This window comes from Trichomycterus rosablanca, chromosome 16 (assembly GCF_030014385.1).
Source record: "Trichomycterus rosablanca isolate fTriRos1 chromosome 16, fTriRos1.hap1, whole genome shotgun sequence".
Classification (NCBI taxonomy): domain Eukaryota; kingdom Metazoa; phylum Chordata; class Actinopteri; order Siluriformes; family Trichomycteridae; genus Trichomycterus; species Trichomycterus rosablanca.
The window spans coordinates 9,829,418-9,851,252 of record NC_086003.1 but is presented as its reverse complement, the minus strand read 5'-3'; the positions used below and the strand labels follow the sequence as shown (position 1 = coordinate 9,851,252).

The 21,835-nt window shown below is 39.8% G+C and overlaps 1 protein-coding gene across 3 annotated transcripts in view; it reads right to left on the bottom strand.

The window, feature by feature from the left end:
* The window catches only part of wdr41 (WD repeat domain 41), a 60,954-nt gene that overhangs the window by 38,897 nt on the left and 222 nt on the right, over positions 1-21,835 (bottom strand). For 2 of the 3 annotated variants that reach the window (XM_063012205.1, XM_063012203.1), the window contains exons 2-9: positions 12,357-12,432; positions 12,107-12,222; positions 9,509-9,557; positions 7,804-7,932; positions 6,231-6,293; positions 6,035-6,146; positions 5,870-5,932; positions 4,919-5,014 (exon numbers count right to left, since the gene is read on the bottom strand). In XM_063012205.1, coding sequence (XP_062868275.1) covers positions 4,919-5,014; positions 5,870-5,932; positions 6,035-6,146; positions 6,231-6,293; positions 7,804-7,932; positions 9,509-9,557; positions 12,107-12,222; positions 12,357-12,404 — 676 coding nt within the window. In that variant the 5' untranslated portion in view covers positions 12,405-12,432. The remainder of the gene's footprint in view (positions 1-4,918; positions 5,015-5,869; positions 5,933-6,034; positions 6,147-6,230; positions 6,294-7,803; positions 7,933-9,508; positions 9,558-12,106; positions 12,223-12,356; positions 12,433-21,835) is intronic. The other variant, XM_063012204.1, reaches the window with a different exon arrangement.

Sequence of the window (21,835 nt, the reverse complement as noted above, 5' to 3'; positions counted from 1 at the left end):
GGGTACCGGCTCATCAGATCCTGGACCCTAAACTGATCCGCGAGTTCCGCCGGAACCGAGCTGCGGGTCTTGGGACCTCAGGAGCTGTCCCTAGAGGAGGGGGTTCGATTAGAAAGCCTGCGGTAGCTGGTGAACAACTCCCGGGTTCCCGGCGAAGCAGGCGTTACAGAGCTCAGAAAACAAAGGCTTTAAATAGGAAGCCTTCCAATTAGGGCTGATTGCCTGCAGCTGGGAGTTGGCTTATTTAAGCCAGCTCTGCTCAGCAGCAGGCGTCGCACCTTTTGTTTCTTTGCTCATAGTGGCAGCTCGTCCACACTCCTTTTTAGGGTCAGTAAGGTACCCCGGGTAGCGCTAGGCTAGTCGGGTGTGTAGGCTGAAAGGCCGAGGTAAGATAGCTTTTATTTCACCTCTTTCAGGGCCAGTGTGGTGCGACGCCGTGCAGTCCTCGAACTGCTGTCGTTTTGCTCGTTTAAGTTTTGCGCTAGCGGCTTCGCTAACCGCTAACCTTAATGTGCTGCAGCTTGCCGCTTCAATGCGCTAAAACTGTTATATTGGTTCCGGATTCTGCTAACCGCTGGGTGGCACCGCCGTAAAGCGCTTGGCTGGTGAGCCAACATCCCCAGTTCGAATCCCGATCCTTGCCTTGATCATTCTCTCTAAACTGATTTTTCTCTTTTACAGATCGGCGCGCTTCCCCCGTTGCATTCCGGTGAAGGGTTCGCTGATAACCCTCTGTATCGACTAACCGCCTCCCAGGGTTGGTCCCAAGCGAGCATTGCCGCTCTAGTAGCGGTTTCTCCGCAGCGCTATACAGCGCTTATTCTCTTCTCTAACCCGCGCCTACATAGCGTGGTGGTAACGCACCCGGCGCGCACCGTCGCGACCCAGGTTCGCGTCCCGCTTCTCTAGTTTTCTTTTGTATTTTTTCACTTTTGTTATCCGCAGCGCCAGCGGCCTTCATCGGAGGTTCCGATTGTTTTTTGTTCCTTTTTGTTTCTTTTTGTATCATTTGCTTTAATACAATAAAATCTTTATTTTAATTTCAATCTGCGTTTGAGTCCACCTTCTTCCACATAACAATTTCTCCCTCTACAGTGCATAATATCAAACAATTCAAGAAATCTAGAGGTATTTCAATTATCTTGTAAAAGGTAAGCGCATAAGCCTAAGCTGAACACCTGTGATATGATCACTCAGATGGCACTGCATCAAGAACCTGCATCAATAGCTGATGTAACCACATGAGCAAGGGAATACCTTGGCAAACCTTTGTAAACTGGTTGTAAATTGGTTGTAGTAGTAAGTAAGTGGTGACAGCTTAGTTAACAAAAAACTGGTTTTTCTGGTAGAAAAAAGTGTACAAGCAATAGGGATAACCGCACCCTGGAGAGGATTGTGAAACAAAACCCATTCATAAATGTGGGGGAGATTCACAAAGAGTGGACTGCAGCTGGAGTCAGTGCTTCAAGAACCACCACGCACAGACGTATGCAAGACATGGGTTTCAGCTGTCGCATTCCTTGTGTCAAGCCACTCTTGAACAAGAGACAGCGTCAGAAGCGTCTCGCCTGGGCTAAAGACAAAAAGGACTGCCGAGTGGTCCAAAGTTATGTTCTCTAATGAAAGTAAATTTTGCATTATCTTTGGAAATCAAGGTCCCAGAGTCTGGAGGAAGAGAGGAGAGGCACATAATCCACGTTGCTTGAGGTCCAGTGTAAAGTTTCCACAGTCAGTGATGGTTTGGAGTGCCATGTCATCTGCTGGTGTTGGTCCACTGTGTTTTCTGAGGTCCAAGGTCAACGCAGCCATCTACTAGGAAGTTTTAGAGCACTTCATGCTTCCTGCTGCTGACCAACTTTATGGAGATGCAGATTTCATTTTCCAACAGGACTTGGCACCTGCACACAGTGCCAAAGCTACCAGTACCTGGTTTAAGGACCATGGAATCCCTGTTCTTAATTGGCCATCAAACTCGCCTGACCTTAACCCCATAGAAAATCTATGGGGTATTGTGAAGAGGAAGATGCGATACGCCAGACCCAACAATTCAGAAGAGCTGAAGGCCACTATCAGAGCAACCTGGGCTCTCATAACACCTGAGCAGTGCCACAGACTGATGGACTCCATGCCACGCCGCATTGCTGCAGTAATCCAGGCAAAAGGAGCCCCAACTAAGTACTGAGTGCTGTACATGCTCATACTTTTCATGTTCATACTTTTCAGTTGGCCAACATTTCTAAAAATCCTTTTTTTGTATTGGTCTTAAGTAATATTCTAATTTTCTGAGATACTGAATTTGGGGTTTTCATTAGTTGTCAGTTATAATCATCAACATTAAAAGAAATAAACATTTGAAATATATCAGTCTGTGTGTAATGAATGAATATAATATACAAGTTTTACTTTTTGAATGGAATTACTGAAATAAATCAACTTTTTCATGATATTCTAATTTTATGACCAGCACCAGTAGATTTGGTCTCAATTTGAAGAAAAGAAGCTCAGGTAAGCAACAGTAACGATTTTATGCTGCTGTGTGGTTGATCTGGGTCGTGGTGCAGCTGTTTACCATGCGCTTTCATTTTGCAATGATGGCAAAGCATTATAAAATATTGAACTTTTTCAGGATTTTTTTGATGTTCATTTATTTGAAGTAAAACGGACAACATAAATGTGATTGTGAGATTCTGCTGGTTTGTTTGATATAAATATTGTCAATATGAATACACATACAGCTCTGTAATAATACAAAATATAAACACTGTAATTAGTCAGAATTTATTGGAACTACAATGTTTTGTGTTTTAAAATAACAATAAGCTAAATTTTAAGCTTTTAAATGATACCTTATTTACCAGCAAGGGACATGTTGACGATGTACAACTTACAGATATTAATTCTTGTTCATTTCTGTGCCAGAATACGCGCAGTGGTCTGCCATTGTACTTTTTTTTTTTAATGCATTTTCTCCCTATTTTTCTCCCGATTTAGCACACTCGATTTTGTCTTCCGCTGCTACCAGAGATACCAGATTGCAGATCCAAGGAGAGCACATCGCTGTACACGACTCTTCTGACACGTGCACGGCCCTCCTCTTCTCGCCCCTGCTTTCTGCACAGGCGTCTCTTCCGCCAATCAGGGTCCTTACCTGATTGAGAGCCGAGTTTTGATCGCAGAGTTCCTCCCGAATCCAGCACCGACCCGTCGCCGAGCGAAAATCAGTGCAAAAAGTTGTGTAGTGGTCATAACTTGAGCTTCTGCCATGCTAAACTGATGTGCAGGTCAGATCTCGTTGCATGAAAAAACACTGGCTGGTCACGCAAAATTAAAGGGGGTAACAGATTTCCGTGTGCACCGTAAAAAGGGGCGTATTTAAAAGATCGATCTCGTGTTTATATGAATCGATATCGGATCATTCAAATAAAGATCGATTCGAATCGAAAAATCGATTTTATAAACCCACCCCTACTCCGTTCACATAGTGCAGGGTTACTTATAGTTCCTAAAATTAAAAAGATCACAGCTGGTGGAAGAGCATTTTGTTACAAAGCTTCACAACTTCACAACTTTGGAATAATCTCCCTGCCTCTGTTCGGGATTCGGACACAGTCTTAATGTTCAAGTCTAGATTGAAAACATATTCATTTACTTAGGCTTTTGATTAGTCTTTCCAAACTAGGGGTGTGGCTCTGGTCCTGGAGGACTGGGGTCTCGGCAGTCTGGCGCTCACATGTTTTCTGGTGCTGCATATTGGCTTCTGGCTGCGCCTAATCTCTGACCCCTAGGACGGGAGCTGCCCACCCCGACTATAGACAAAGGCGCAGAGCTTGGGGGTTCTAGGTCATAGAAACTTGTGTTAATCAGGGATGTTGGGTTGCTGTCATTCTGCCTCTCTTGTCCGATCTCTCAGGTTTGATGACAATGGGGCCCACCTCGGGCCCTAATGTCCTGTGAAAGCCTTCATGACTTAGTTACCTGCTTGCTCTCCCTTTTAGGACCTAGCATTAGTGCTAATTATGCTAATTAGTCTAATGCTACTCTCTGCAGAAATGATATTTTATTCTTAACAATTTCACATTTTAACTACATTTTCTTTTGTTTTACCCCAAGGTGTTTCTTAATGCACATATACACCTTAATGCACATATGCACCTTGTAAATAACTCTTGTAAATAATCTTTATTGCACAAATTTTTATCGCTGCTAAATTGTTTATTTTATTCTATGTTTATATATAATATACCTTTTCTATTTTTTACTTAGTCTGTCATTGTACCGTACTGTACATCCTCATTGCACACTTTGCCTGATGTTGTACTGTTCATCCTGCTGCTATATTGTTTATTGTTTATTATACGTTTAGATATAGTGTACCTTTTTATTATTTAACTTGTATGTATGTTGACACCTGCACCAAAAGAAATTCCTTGTACATCTGGTACTTGGCGAATAATAAGGATTGATTCTGATTCTGACGGAAACCTGTTTACCCACTCGAGGTTGTTGAGACTATCGTGCCAACAATGCTGCTCCTGCTAGATTTGACAGAAACCTGGGGTGTTTGCATCAAAAATGTCAAGAACTCACTACGGACCATCACAGACTGAACTGAATAATGAACTCTATTTTTTTTTTTTGCTAGTTATAACTTTTAGTTCAATTTAATGTATGTGTGTGTAAAGTCTATTTATTTAAATGATCCTCCAGGCCACCCAAGGAGGTTGGTTCCTCTCAAGGTTTCTTTCTGTATTTTTAAGGGAGTTTTTCCTGGCCACTGTCGCCCTCAGCTTGCTCAACATGGGTTTTTAGTCTGTTGGTCCTGAAGTCTGTAAAGTTGCTTTGAGACAATGTCCATTGTAAAAAGCGCTATGCAAATAAAATTGACTTGACTTGTGTGCTTGTGTCTGCATTGCCTTACCATTCACCTTGATGAGCGCTCGAATGGTGTCCTGGTGGTCAGCTAGGTAATGAATGGCCAAGATTGACATCGTGTCTTCTGACAGCTTAAAAATAACTAAACAAAATCAAAGGAAAGCAAATGTTTAAATTTATAAACCAATACCATAACACTGTTATGTCTTATATACCATCTCCATACATACTAGAATATTTGCATTCACTACTGTGGTCCCACACTCAAATATTATTTGCTTAGCTGTCATCCTACAGTGATTTCACAAATAAGACTTACGATAATATGATTTGATTTTATAACAGCATTCAGTGTTTTTTGAGTAGTCTATCAGCATGGCACATCATAACTGATGTTGAACTGTTTATAATTCCCACCACCTGGACTAAAGCCTCAGTTTCAGCTTAAGAAAAACAGCCCCAATGCATACCAAGACATTTTGGACAAGTGTATGCTTTCAACTTTGGGAAAGGCCCTTTTCTGTTTCAGCATGACTGTCCCCAATGCAAATAAAAAATAACACAATGTTTCTTACATTTATTTTGGAGATAATTCGTGTTTTGTCTGGTCAACTTCATGACCAAATAAATTCCCTTACCATAATCAGACAACTAATAATATCTAGATACTAAATAATGTTAAACTATAACAATTGTATAATTATAATTGAGGTATTGTTTTGCAACTTCCACCTAGTTAAAACATCATAATTTAAGAAAACTTAATACACAAAGTTAAAAAACTGCATCTTTTTACTAAATGCAGCAAAACTTCATTCACCTCTTATTTAGCATTGGAGTAGAGCAAATATACTTCTGATGAAAGTGAAAAAAAACTGGTTGGGAAATATGCTTTAGAGTTTAAGATGAACAAAAACAGTAACAATCATAAACAATATTTTATAAGACTTATTAACACTATTTGTAAACACTTTAAGAAACTTGAAAGGTTTCTTACCAATCTCTTTGTCTATGGCTGCTGCAACACAGTTTTTGAACAAGTCCACTAATTCCGTGATGCCTTTATTAACAAAAATCCACATTAAAGACAAAAATATACCAACAGGTCCAGTATGGGTCAGTTTCTAAAGCTGAATGATGAGTTTTTGGGAAATGTGTTTACCTATGTCTTTGTGATATGCAGTCTTACACTGCAATTCAAAGTTTCTATTCCATACACACAGCTCATTTCCACCAGAGAGCCACACATTTAGATGATCTAGCACTAAAAAACACTGCCCAAAAGTGTTTATAACAGCATATGTTAAGAACAAACACACTGACATTGATTAAATCAAGATATTTTCATCAAATTTTACCTTAACTGACGATTGTAGATTAGATACTGTGTGCACTCTGATTCCTGTGTCTGGGTCCCACATCTAATTTATTATTTAGGACCACACATTACAAAGAAAAGCTGGATGAAGTAAGGATATTATATAAATCTATATATTTCATTTTCAGCTTTATCCTGGTCATGGTTGCAATGAGTCTGGTTGTATTAGAAAACACTCTTCGCAAGAATACCCTGGAGAGGATGCTAATTAATCATAGTTTAAAATATAACATTTTTAAATGTGATACCTGCAACACACTAAAAAAGACTAACACTGTGTTACATCAACTTTGCTATTATTTGCACTTTTTAATTGTTTGTGAACTGATAAAAGATTTCTGCGCAACAGTCCATGGTCACCACTGTCTAATTCTCATCATTAAGCAACATATACGTTCAATAGGAGACAGTTTTGGACTGCACACATTTTATTGATGCGCCTTTCTTTCCCATGCTTAAGGACACTTTATAATTTACAAGAGACAATTTTTTTACAATTTTTAATATACAGAACAACAGACAGACATGCAGATAAGAAACACAAAACACAGCCAAGCAGCAGCGGCGGGAGCAGCCACATACAGTTTAGGAGTAAAGCAGTGTAGCAGAGGTGTATGCCACCAAACACAGTCAGGGATCAGAGCAGCACAGCAGCAGAGAACACATTCAAACAAAGCCACAAATTACTGCCACACAGTACTGAAGAGCAGTGAAGCGGCATGGGAATGGTAAATGCATGGATGGTCCTTTGTGCCTTTGACACGTAGAACCTAAAAAACTTTTACCCCAAAAAAAAGCTGAAATGTGAACTAATCTGACCACAGCACATTTATACTGTTATTTGGTCCATATAAAATTAGCTTCGCAGCATGAAACTCAACAGCATTTCTGCATACAACTGATGTATGCCTTTTTGTTTTTGTTGTATTTTACAAAATGTCCCAATCTTTCTGGAACTAAGGTTTGTAAAAACCTAAAATAAGGATAAAACATGATAATATTGTGATTGTGAAAGGAGTATCACACTTTCTTTCTTTATTTCCTCAAATTCCCTATGTAAAATACTTCGTTTCACAATCTAAAATTATGAGCACTCAGGTTGTGCAGCAGTCCAATCCACTAGCCCATAACCATAGAGAATTTGAATGCCAGCAGAACTACCGAGCCAGTAGGACAGCCATCAGGCTCAATTGGCTAGTGTCTTAGAGAGGGATGGCCAGAGGGGGTTTCTCCTCACAAATCTGACCCCTGCTATCCGGTTGAGGCACCAGCATAGGTAGTGGATAATTCATATAGGGCATAGCATGACTTCACTCAGCAAGCATTAGATGGTGCATAGGGAACTGGAACTAATCTGATAAAGAGGACAGTGGCAAATATAGTTCCCCCTCTTACTAACTAAGTAAACTAACTGCCCTAGTCCATACAGATTAGTTGAGTCTGAGTACTAAGACTGGCTGATGCTGCATGACTGGTAGGGGAAGCAGGAATACTACTTCTCCCAGCCAGAATAGTGAAAAAAAGAGCATGTGAACATGAATTTAAAAGGATACACACAGCATGCGGTCAGATGAAGCCGTTATAAGCACTGTATGAGGTTTTTCATCCTTGGTAAATTTGTATGCAGTTACAGCTGTGATTTGTTGAGTATGGCCTTGTAACTCCACCAATCGCTCTCCAGTCTAAAACGCACAGTTTAAATCATTAGTGATATAAAATTCTGAGCAACAAACTTCACTCTAGCTAAATAATAAATAATTATATAAGAAACATTCTCATCATTTTAGTCACAATCCCCAAGATTATTTAGCAGCATAGTAAAACAGTCAGTTAAACAGTCTAACTGAAATTTTTACAATCTATTAAAATATAGAGGATGCAGCAGGTAGTGCAGGTGCAACACAGCTCAACGGTCTTAGGAAGTAAGGTGGTTGGTATGTATTTGTTTGTGCACTCTGGTATTTTTTGAATTCTTTTTGAATAAGATGTGAATTCTTAGTGTTTGTATATTTACTATGGGTGGCTAAGGGTGGCTAAGTGGGTAGCACCGTCACCTCACAGCAAGAAGGTCCTGGGTTCGATTCCCAGGTGGAGCAGTCCAGGTCCTGTGTGGAGTTTGCATGCTCTCCCTGTGTCTGCGTGGGTTTCCTCTGGGAGCTCCAGTTTCCTCCCACAGTCCAAAGACATGCAATTGAGGTGAATTGGAGATACAAAATTGTCCATGACTGTGTTTGACATTAAAGACTTAAACTAATGAATTGTGTGTAATGAATTCCTGAATGAGGTTTTTTCTATTACTTTGTTATCTGGTTATCATTAATTTACATTTTGAGGCATATATAGTTTCTAGTAGCCTACTAACACTGTGGTTTAACCATTATTTAATACCCAAGGGTATCAATTTTGTATCTTTTCCCTTTGATTAATTTTATAAACACTGTTGCAAAGACATATGTTTTTGACTTAACTGCACTGAAGTAGGAATTAGCTGAAAATTTTTTAAAAAATCACGCTACTTAAAAAGTTAATAAAGAAAAAGATTAAATATCTCGATTTTCATTTAAATATGAGAAATATACAAGTTGCATGTAAATGAATCCAATGAATTGTAGTTCTTTACAGAAGATCTTCGAAATTATAGATGGACAGAGTACTCTGAACAGGCATTGTGACCCCTTTGTGGTCTTGCCTAACTAACATAGCTCTACTTTACAGGCATCACAAAAATGTTTAAACTGTGTTGCTCTCTCAAGCAGTAAGACAGGACAGCAAAAGCATTTATTCAAACAATTCATTTGTCATCTTTAATCTGCATGTAATCATACATGCACACATCAAATTTCCTTTTTAAATGTGACTTACCATATAATATAATTATTTTTTACCTTTATCTTATCCATCCAAAAGCTATTTTAGTACTTAATGTACAGTTACATGACCCATTTGAGGGCATAGTGATTGGATTCCTTGAGCATAAATTGAGCCATGTGTAGACCTCATATTGTTACATTGGATGTTCTGCTTACTTTTGCCCTTCTAGTCTTACATACCTGTAAAGTTTCTTAGTGTTTATAATCCCAGTCTTACTTTATGTTTAATCCATGATATCTGTGTAAAAGCTTTTCAAATAGCCTTACGTCCATAAAGGGGTATATACACACGCACGCACACACACGCACACACACACGCACACACACACACACACACACACACACAGGCACACAGGCACACACATGGTAAAATACAAAACATTCCCACCTCAACATTCCACACTAGCACTATCCCATCGTCCCCTGCAGATGCAAACCTGAGAGAAACAATGAAATAGTAAATTGGAACTTTTTAATTTATTACAGAAACCATAAAGGAATATGAGCAACAAGTCCAATAGTTTGCAATCGCTTCATGGTTGCTTTTACAGTATTGCTGTTTATAGAAAAGCAGATTATAGACACTTTAATTACTGGTTAGTTGTTGTACTCTGATCTTATTCATGTACTTTATTGTACCAATTCCTGTTCATATTTTGTTTATTGTATTGTTAAGTATCTATACTTCCAACTAGTATATACACTACTTTATGTCATGCATTGTGTAGTATCTACAGCCCTCTCTTTAAGTACAGGTTAGCTGTTGTACTCTGATTGTATTTGTGTACTGTAACGTCCCAAATTGCTGTTGCAGTTTGCAAGCTCAATAATATTAGTAAACTGCAGGCCATGTCTATAAGGTTCCTCAGGAACGGTGCCAGAAACTGGTGTCTGGCAGCAGGTCATAACAGCAAAAGGGTGCTCTACTAAGTACTAAATCATCAGGGGTTTAAATCATTCAGCAGCCTGCAGTAGCCATGAAAAGTTGCATAGGGGGGCTTGCTTTTGTGCTTCACTAAAGCTTTGGGTCACGATTTGACAGGCAGACATTCTCTTTTAGGATTTGCTCATAGATAGCAGAATTCATGGTTCCATCATTTACGACATGTCTTCCAGTTCCTGCAGAAGCAAAGCAGTCCCAGATTACTACATGGGATGAATTTTACTGCCCTACTTTTCACAGTTCTTAAACGGGCATGTAGAGGAAAAATTTGGAAATTTGTTATTATAACATGGTGTACACTTTTAAAAACTGTTTTAAAGTTTTAGGCATCATCTTACCATGCAAATAAGACCAAACATGACATACGTGTTTCATTTTTCTGAACATTTTTGAAGAACAGAAAAAAATGAAACAATAATAATAATAGCTGGTATTGTTGCTTGATTGATTGATTGGAGTGAGCCTCGCCAACCTCCTGTCTATAAGAAGTATGAGTCAAAGTACTATGTTGGGGACATAGTAACCACAGTTACCACTCCCCCCAAGTACCAAGACCTCTTCCTCCACAGACACAGGTCGCACCTCACACCAAACAAGTTGCCCCATTCGTTTGCCGCTTAAGAACAGCAAGTTGGTGCTGGACCTATTCGACCCTGGGTCCCCATGTTGGGAGAGAGTAGTAAAAGAATAAATAAGAGAAAATAAAAACAAAGTCTAAGCAACTAGAATGGCATCCAGACACTGCAGTGTCATCTTGGGTTAAAAAATAAATGAATAATTAACAAAAAACAATAAAAGAGTAATGCAGTAAAAATCCTGATGACACCTGTGATTTAGGAAGTGTGGTACTTTCTCAGGTTTTCAAATAACTTGTTATGTATAAAAATTCCAGAACTCATGTCCAGTTCAAAGTGCCACTCAGTCTCTGGGGAAGCAGTCACCCATGGCTGTTGTGAATTATACAATATGAGCTGTACAATTTTGAGCTAGCAAAAAGTACATAGATACTGGAAGAAATGGTATATTTCTTAAGTTATATACACTACATGAATTATTTTCTATTATTTTGTTGTAGCATAACTGAAATGCCAGTTAGTCAGTTTGTTTAAAGATCTGCTTAATAAGCCTAAAATGCATCCCTGTTTCTGCTTTTGAAATATATCTAAAATTCTAAATTGTTTAACCACTTAGACGGATCAAAAATCATCTGACCCCCACAGCAGAGACATTAAAAGTCACTGAGATGTATTTTTAGCAAAATAGTCTTTTTAATACTTTCCTTTTAATTTTGTGGGTTGTATTTACTTGTTTTTTAGTTTTATAGTTGACTACTTCCTACATTTGAAATACATTCAAAGAAACAAAAACATTCAAAAAGAATAAAATTTTAAATAAACAGTTGGTGTACATGCGCACACATGCAGTTACTATGATTAAACAAGTTATTCATGATTTACAGCAATAGCATGGTAAGAGTAGTCTTTTAAATTGATTTTGCAGGTGTATAGTACAGTTTTGTCTAATTTAAATTTTAATAAAAATAAAATGAAATTAAATTAAAAAAAGTTTTCCTTTTTTCAGTGAATAATTTTTGGTTCAATATTTGCTTTTAGGGTGGAAGGTGGTGTTTCCAAAAATGAGTGTTTTGAAGTTTTGTTTAAGGTTCAAAGAAAACAATTATAGAAAATATGCATAATTCAGTTAATTAAGTGCTTTTTACCATGCTGGAAAACTAATATCTTACAAGCTAAGCCAAAAAGGCATGTGCCACTAGGGCTACAGCAGTTTAGATTTTTGTAAACAAAGTAACTGCATTTTTTACACAATGACACAAACCATTAAAGCTGTGTTAATGCAGCTCTGAGGGTTTAAGATTTTTGGTAACATGTAAAAGGTAAGGGATTGCAGGAGGTTAACATACACACACACATACAAAAACATGCACACACACTTTTAATGCTCTTGTCATGCCTTCATAGAGCTTAACTGCCAATCAAAGGACTGGCTAATGTGAACGTAAGAAAGGGTAGAAAAATTGCTTACCTGATGTCATCAATCTGTACCAGAAACCGAACAATGTCAAAATGGCCTTTGAGTACTTGTAGCTCAGTATAACAGTTTTTTGGCTGTTCTTCCCCAATGCACATTGCCACACTCTTCTAGACAAATACATCAGAGCTTTAATTAGCAGTCCCAGCTTTGTCACCCATGTCCTTCACAAATTTCAGTAACAAATATGACTGCTTCCACACAGGAAATAAAGGAACCTGACTCAGACACTTGTCAACCTCACCTCAGCCAGGCCTTGTGAGCTCCGACCCCCAAGGATCCAGCGTAGCATGACTGATTTTCCTGAGAGAAACAAGATTCTGAAAATATGCAGAAACATTATAAAATGTAAATTGAAATTAATCTTAAGTAAACACATAAGCAGTAACTAGTGACTAATTTTATTGGAACTCTTAGCACAATTATGACATTCAGACTGTGTTGACCTGTATACAGGAATATCACATTTTAGTTTCGTTTTAACGTTTTCAAATTTTAAATAGAGTCAACATTAAATTGTTTTTTTTTATATACAACAATAACATTATTAATAGTTTGTTAAAACTGAAAACATGAACTTTTTCAGATGAAAATAGAGTGTATGGTGGTAGCTGTTCCATTAGCCTATCCAGGTTTATTTAGGTTAAAGCAGAGTTCTGCCTGACAGAATGTCTTTGTTCGGTCAATGATTGTGATAAGTGACAAAACCTTTTAGTAATATGTTGGTATCGGTTGGAATTTGGATTTCCTAGGGCAAAATTTTTGTTGGATTGAGAGAAAATCTAGCTAATCACTTGATTTTAATGTAGTTGGCTCGAAGACCTTGACACTTTAATTGCATAATTGGATCTAGTGTCACTTGGTTTTGAATGAGGTTGTGCAGGATTTGATTGTTCCTGCAAGTAGTCAATTTTCTTTTTATACTGTCTTCTGTCATCACTGTGGTTTGCCTTATTGAGTTTGTAAAGTTGGTTTGACACTTGATTGGAACGTCTTTACTACTGCAAAGTATTTTGCAAACTTCAAAATTTATTATCCTATTAATTCATTAATTGAAACTGATCAGGTATATAACGGTGATATACTCAAACAACCAGATGTAGTTGGCACTCGATTTACCCTGAATCAGCGCCTTCAATGGATTTCATGGGAGATACAACCTATTGCACATTGATTATTGCACCAGCCACATGGCCTCTACAACCTCCTGTCTATTTGAAGTAGGAGCCAAAGTGCTGTGTTGGGAACATTACAACTGCAGTCACCACTCCCCTCAAGTACCAGAATCACACCTAATGAACAGCAGGCGGGCGTAGTATGGGACCTATTCTGCGCAGGGTCCTCACAGGGAACTGCTTGGAGTTTGTTAAAAAAGGATGCAAAGGACTCCGGCAAAAATAAAAGCAGTCTAATGCCCACCACTGCTGAAATAAAAATATTGGGAAAAGTCAAGCGCCTTAACTAAAAGAATTCCATGAAGATGGTCGAATCTCAGCTCTGCTACGGGCAGGTCGGGTGCCTATGCAGACACTGATTGGCTCATTTGAGGATGGGAGAGTCAGTGGGGATTCCTTAAGACTGCAGCAGTTACACTCTCTGCTGGCTGTTTGATGGCAATTGCACTGAGACAGGTGATAATGAATATAGGTGCGTGAGTCTCCATGGTAGCAATCTCCATATGAACCCGCCTCATGCAGATGAAAAAGAAGCAGTCAGCTATGGCACGCATGTTAGGGGGAGTGTGATAGTCACGACCCTCCCCAGTCAGAAGTGGAGGTCTGCAGCAGTAGAGGAAGCAAAATACAATCTGGTAACTGAATATGTTTAGATTTTGTCAGAGAATGTCAGAGAATTTATTAGAATTTTAATATTATGTTTTACACATTTTAGTTACTGTTCACGACAGGACAGGTAGTTACTGGTTACACAAGATTAATCAGTTCAAGTTTGTCAAACACAATCACGAACAATTTTGTATCTCCAATTCACCTCACTTGCATGTCTTTAGACTGTGGGAGGAAACCGGAGCCCCCAGAGGAAACCCATGCAGACAGAGGAGAACGTGCAAACTCCACACAGAAAGGACCCAGACTGCTCCACCTGGGAATCAAACCCAGGACCTTCTTGCTGTAAGGGCAACAGTGCTACCCACAGAGCCAACGTGCCACCCCAAAATAATGGATAAATGTCTACTGAACCTCAGTTAAATACTACAAATTAATAATCCCAGTGTTGAGTTTCTGTATTTAGGTAACACTACCGCTGAGTTGGAACAAAACTTCTAGCTCCAAATACAAAAGAAATCAGCAAAAAATGACTTTCCTCAGAATCTCCACAATTAGATAACTGGGTGGATGTAGTAAAAAGCGGGGAAAATAAGTATTGAACGCATCAACATTTTTCTCAGTAAAAATATTTCTGATGGGGCTATTGACATGAACTCAAAACAAATAAGTCCATAAATTAAGTTATGTGTAATAAAGTACAGGGAAAAAGTATTAAACACATGAGAAAAGGAGGTGCAAAAAGGTACGGAAAGCCAACACCAGCTGAAATCTGTCAGTATATATAAAGCAATCCTGCCCCTATCAGTGCAAATTAATATCAGCTGGTTTAGTCCTTATTGATGGCCTATAAAAAGGTTTCTCATTACCAAGGTGTCTCACAAGAAGCATCTTGTGATGGGTAAAAGCAAAATGCTCTCTCAAGACCTTTGCAGCCTTATTGTTGCAAAACATACTGATGGTATTGGTTACAGACGTATTTCAAAATATATGAATGTTCCAGTGAGCACCGTTGGGGCCATTATCCGGAAGCGAAAAGAACATCATTTCACTATAAACCGGCCACAACAATAAGTAATGCACTCAACCGCCATGGCCTTACCGCTTAAGACTCCATTGCTTAAGAAAAAGCATGTTGAAGCTCGTTTAAAGTTTGCTGCACAACATTTGGACAAGCCTATGAAATACTGGGAGAATATAGTCTGGTCAGATGAGACTCTGAACTCTTTGGATGTCATAGCACACACTATGTTTGAAGGAGAAATGGCACTGCACATCACCCCAAAAACACCATACCAACAGTGAAGTTTGGAGGTGAGAACATCATGGTGTGGGGCTGTTTCTCAGCATATGGTACTGGTAGACTTCATATAATTGAAGAAAGGATGAATGAAGAAATGTACCAAGACATTCTTGATAAGAATCTGCTGCCATCTACCAGGATGCTGAAGATGAAACGAGGGTGGACATTTCAGCAAGACAATGATCCCAAACACACAGCCAAGGAAACTCTCAAGTGGTTTCAGAGAAAGAAAATAAAGCTGCTAGAATGACCCAGTCAATCACCCAACTTAAATTCAATTGAAAATCTATGGAAAGAACTGAAGATCAGAGTTCACAGAAGAGGCCCCCGGAACCTTCAAGATTTGAAGACAGTTTGTGTGGAAGAATGGGCCAAAATCACACCTGAACAATGCATGCGAGTAGTTTCTCCATACAGAAGGTGTCTTGAAGCTGTCATTACCAACAAAGGCTTTTCTACTAAGTATTAAATAAATTTCAGTAAGCGTGTTCAATACTTTTTTCCTGCGTCATTCCACTTTATTACACACAACTTAATTTATGGACTTATTTGTTTTGATTTCTTTGTATGTGTGGATTACTTGGGTTGTTACCAACATCTGGGGATAAATTCATAATTTCATCAGAAATATATTTACTGAGAAAAATTTTGATGCGTTCAATACTTATTTCCCCGCTGTATGTATGTATGTATGTGTGTATATATATATATATATATATATATATATACAGTGTATCACAAAAGTGAGTACACCCCTCACATTTCTGCAGATATTTAAGTATATCTTTTCATGGGACAACACTGACAAAATGACACTTTGACACAATGAAAAGTAGTCTGTGTGCAGCTTATATAACAGTGTAAATTTATTCTTCCCTCAAAATAACTCAATATACAGCCATTAATGTCTAAACCACCGGCAACAAAAGTGAGTACACCCCTTAATGAAAGTTCCTGAAGTGTCAATATTTTGTGTGGCCACCATTATTTCCCAGAACTGCCTTAACTCTCCTGGGCATGGAGTTTACCAGAGCTTCACAGGTTGCCACTGGAATGCTTTTCCACTCCTCCATGACGACATCACGGAGCTGGCGGATATTCGAGACTTTGCACTCCTCCACCTTCCGCTTGAGGATGCCCCAAAGATGTTCGATTGGGTTTAGGTCTGGAGACATGCTTGGCCAGTCCATCACCTTTACCCTCAGCCTCTTCAATAAAGCAGTGGTCGTCTTAGAGGTGTGTTTGGGGTCATTATCATGCTGGAACACTGCCCTGCGACCCAGTTTCCGGAGGGAGGGGATCATGCTCTGCTCAGTATTTCACAGTACATATTGGAGTTCATGTGTCCCTCAATGAAATGTAACTCCCCAACACCTGCTGCACTCATGCAGCCCCAGACCATGGCATTCCCACCACCATGCTTGACTGTAGGCATGACACACTTATCTTTGTACTCCTCACCTGATTGCCGCCACACATGCTTGAGACCATCTGAACCAAACAAATTAATCTTGGTCTCATCAGACCATAGGACATGGTTCCAGTAATCCATGTCCTTTGTTGACATGTCTTCAGCAAACTGTTTGCGGGCTTTCTTGTGTAGAGACTTCAGAAGAGGCTTCCTTCTGGGGTGACAGCCATGCAGACCAATTTTATGTAGTGTGCGGCGTATGGTCTGAGCACTGACAGGCTGACAGACCACCTTTTCAATCTCTGCAGCAATGCTGACAGCACTCCTGCGCCTATCTTTCAAAGACAGCAGTTGGATGTGACGCTGAGCACGTGCACTCAGCTTCTTTGGACGACCAACGCGAGGTCTGTTCTGAGTGGACCCTGCTCTTTTAAAACGCTGGATGATCTTGGCCACTGTGCTGCAGCTCAGTTTCAGGGTGTTGGCAATCTTCTTGTAGCCTTGGCCATCTTCATGTAGCGCAACAATTCGTCTTTTAAGATCCTCAGAGAGTTCTTTGCCATGAGGTGCCATGTTGGAACTTTCAGTGACCAGTATGAGAGAGTGTGAGAGCTGTACTACTAAATTGAACACACCTGCTCCCTATGCACACCTGAGACCTAGTAACACTAACAAATCACATGACATTTTGGAGGGAAAATGACAAGCAGTGCTCAATTTGGACATTTAGGGGTGTAGTCTCTTAGGGGTGTACTCACTTTTGTTGCCGGTGGTTTAGACATTAATGGCTGTATATTGAGTTATTTTGAGGGAAGAATAAATTTACACTGTTATATAAGCTGCACACAGACTACTTTTCATTGTGTCAAAGTGTCATTTTGTCAGTGTTGTCCCATGAAAAGATATACTTAAATATCTGCAGAAATGTGAGGGGTGTACTCACTTTTGTGATACACTGTATATATATATGTATATATATATATATATATATATATATACAGTGTATCACAAAAGTGAGTACACCCCTCACATTTCTGCAGATATTTAAGTATATCTTTTCATGGGACAACACTGACAAAATGAAAATTTGACACAATGAAAAGTAGTCTGTGTGCAGCTTATATAACAGTGTACATTTATTCTCCCCTTAAAATAACTCAAAATACAGCCATTAATGTCTAAACCACCGGCAACAAAAGTGAGTACACCCCTAAGAGACTACACCCCTAAATGTCCAAATCGAGCACTGCTTGTCATTTTCCCTCCAAAATGTCATGTGATTTGTTAGTGTTACTAGGTCTCAGGTGTGCATAGGGAGCAGGTGTGTTCAATTTAGTAGTACAGCTCTCACACTCTCTCATACTGGTCACTGAAAGTTCCAACATGGCACCTCATGGCAAAGAACTCTCTGAGGATCTTAAAAGACGAATTGTTGCGCTACATGAAGATGGCCAAGGCTACAAGAAGATTGCCAACACCCTGAAACTGAGCTGCAGCACAGTGGCCAAGATCATCCAGCGTTTTAAAAGAGCAGGGTCCACTCAGAACAGACCTCGCGTTGGTCGTCCAAAGAAGCTGAGTGCACGTGCTCAGCGTCACATCCAACTGCTGTCTTTGAAAGATAGGTGCAGGAGTTCTGTCAGCATTGCTGCAGAGATTGAAAAGGTGGGGGGTCAGCCTGTCAGTGCTCAGACCATACGCCGCACACTACATCAAATTGGTCTGCATGGCTGTCACCCCAGAAGGAAGCCTCTTCTGAAGTCTTTACACAAGAAAGCCCGCAAACAGTTTGCTGAAGACATGTCAACAAAGGACATGGATTACTGGAACCATGTCCTATGGTCTGATGAGACCAAGATTAATTTGTTTGGTTCAGATGGTCTCAAGCATGTGTGGTGGCAATCAGGTGAGAAGTACAAAGATAAGTGTGTCATGCCTACAGTCAAGCATGGTGGTGGGAATGCCATGGTCTGGGGCTGCATGAGTGCAGCAGGTGTTGGGGAGTTACATTTCATTGAGGGACACATGAACTCCAATATGTACTGTGAAATACTGAAGCAGAGCATGATCCCCTCCCTCCGGAAACTGGGTCGCAGGGCAGTGTTCCAGCATGATAATGACCCCAAACACACCTCTAAGACGACCACTGCTTTATTGAAGAGGCTGAGGGTAAAGGTGATGGACTGGCCAAGCATGTCTCCAGACCTAAACCCAATAGAACATCTTTGGGGCATCCTCAAGCGGAAGGTGGAGGAGCGCAAAGTCTCGAATATCCGCCAGCTCTGTGATGTCGTCATGGAGGAGTGGAAAAGCATTCCAGTGGCAACCTGTGAAGCTCTGGTAAACTCCATGCCCAGGAGAGTTAAGGCAGTTCTGGGAAATAATGGTGGCCACACAAAATATTGACACTTCAGGAACTTTCACTAAGGGGTGTACTCACTTTTGTTGCCGGTGGTTTAGACATTAATGGCTGTATATTGAGTTATTTTGAGGGAAGAATAAATTTACACTGTTATATAAGCTGCACACAGACTACTTTTCATTGTGTCAAAGTGTCATTTTGTCAGTGTTGTCCCATGAAAAGATATACTTAAATATCTGCAGAAATGTGAGGGGTGTACTCACTTTTGTGATACACTGTATATATATATATATATATACACACACACACACACATATGCACACACACACACACACATATATACACACACACACACACACACACACACACACACACACACATATATATATATATATAGGTAAGAGCCTCCCATTCGATAATTACTGCATGGGTGATTATGTTTCAGCTGGCCACAAGTTATTTAACCCTAACTGATGCAGTGAGTAGCTTCTCATTTGTTAAACAACCATGTCGAAAGACACATCCTGTGGTCGTGGAAAAGATGTTAATCTGCTTCAGATGGGTCAAATTATTGGCACGCATCAAGCAGAGAAAACATCTAAGGAGATTGCTGAAACTACTGAAATCGGGTTAAGAACTGTCCAACACATTATTAAAAAGTGGAGGGACAGTGGGGAAACATCATCTTCAAGGAAGGAATGTGGTCGAAAAAAAATCTTTAATGATTGTGATCCGCGATCACTTAAACGTTTGGTGAAATCAAATCGTAGAAAAACTACAGTAGAACTCAGGGATATGTTTAATAGTGAAAGTAAGAGCATTTCCACACAGTGCGAAGGGAACTCAAGGGATTGGGACTAAACAGCTGTGTAGCCTTAAGAAAACCACTTGTCAGTGAGGCTAACCGGCAAAAACGGCTTCAATTTGCTAGGGAGCATAAAGATTGGACTCTGGAGCAATGGAAGAAAGTCATGTGGTCTGATGAGTTCAGATTTACCCTGTTCCAGAGTGATGGGCACATCAGGGTGAGAAGAGAGGCGGCTGAAGTGATGCACCCATCATGCCTAGTGCCTACCGTACAAGCCTGTGGGGGCAGTGCTATGATCTGGGGTTGCTGCAGTTGGTCAAGTCTAGGTTCAGCAACGTTATGTGCCCAAAAAATATTAGAGTGTGTGACCTTTTTTTTGGCCAGGCAGTGTATGTGTATATATACAGTGCCTTGCAAAAGTATTCACCCCCCCTGAGCATTTTTCGTCTTTTGTTGGCTCACAACGTGAAATTAAAATGGATTGTTTGGGGGTTTGCATAATTTCATTTACAGAACAGGCCTACACCTTTGAAGATGTGAATTTTTTTTTATTGTGAAGCAAACAACAAATAAGACAAAATAACAGAAAACTTCAATGTGCATAACTATTCACCCCCCTAATGTCAGTACTTTGTAGAGCCACCTTTTGCAGCAATTATAGCTGCAAGTCGCTTTGGATAAGTCTGTATGAGTTTGCCACATCTAGCCACTGGGATTTTTGCCCATTCCTCAAGGCAAAACTGCTCCAGCTCTTTCAAGCTGGATGGTTTCCGCTGGTGAACAGCAATCTTCAAGTCTGACCACAGATTCTCAATTGGATTAAGGTCTGGGCTTTGACTAGGCCATTCCAACACATTTAAATGTTTCGCCTTAAACCACTCGAGTGTTGCTTTTGCAGTATGCTTATGGTCATTGTCCTGCTGAAAGGTAAACCTCCGTCCCAGTCTCAAATCACTGGCAGACTGAAACAGATTTTGCTCAAGAATATCCCTGTATTTAGCACCATCCATCTTTCCCTCAATTCTGACCAGTTTCCCAGTCCCTGCTGCTGAGAAACATCCCCACAGCATGATGCTGCCACCACCATGTTTCACTGTGGGAATGGTGTTCTTGGGGTGATGAGATGTGTTGGGTTTGCGCCAGACATAGCGTTTTCCTTGGTGGCCAAAAAGTTCAATTTTAGTCTCATCTGACCAGAGCACCTTTCTCCAAACATTTGGGGAGTCTTTCACATGCTTTTTGGCAAACTCAAAACGTTCTTTCCTATTTTTATCTTTAAGTAATGGCTTTTTTCTGGCCACCCTTCCATAAAGCCCAGCTCTGTGGAGTGTACGGCTTATTGTGGTCCTATGGACAGATACTCCAGTCTCTGCTGTGGAACTCTGCAGCTCCTTCAGGGTTACCTGTGTGAGTTGTTGTGGACGGCCCCCTCTTGGCAGATTTGTTGTGGTACCATGTTCTTTCCATTTGATGATGATGGATTTGATTGTGCTTCGGGGTATCATCAAAGATTTGGAAATTTTTTTATAACCCAACTCTGCCTTTTACTTCTCAACAACTTTATCCCTGACTTGTGTGGAGAGCTCCTTGGTCTTCATGGTTTTGTTTGGTTAGTGGTGCCTCTTGCTTAGTGGTATTGCAGCCTCTGGGTCCTTTTAGAAAAGGTGTATAGATACTGACAGATCATGTGACACATAGATTGCACACAGGTGAACTTTATTTCACTAATTATGTGACTTCTGAAGGTAATTGGTTGCACCAGAACTTTTTAGGGGCTTCATAGCAAAGGGGGTGAATACATACGCACACGCCATTTTCCAGTTTATTATTTAAAATTTTTATATACATATATATTTTTTTCTCATTTCACCTCACCAACTTAAATTACTTTGTGCAGATCTATCACATAAAATTCAGATTAAATAAACATTTAAATTACAGGCTGTAATTTAACAAAAGAGGTAAAAAGTCAAGGGGGTGAATACTTTTGCAAGGCACTGTATATATATGATTTTTTTTTTTTATCATTACGTTTTAGAAGTGCCCTTTTGTTAA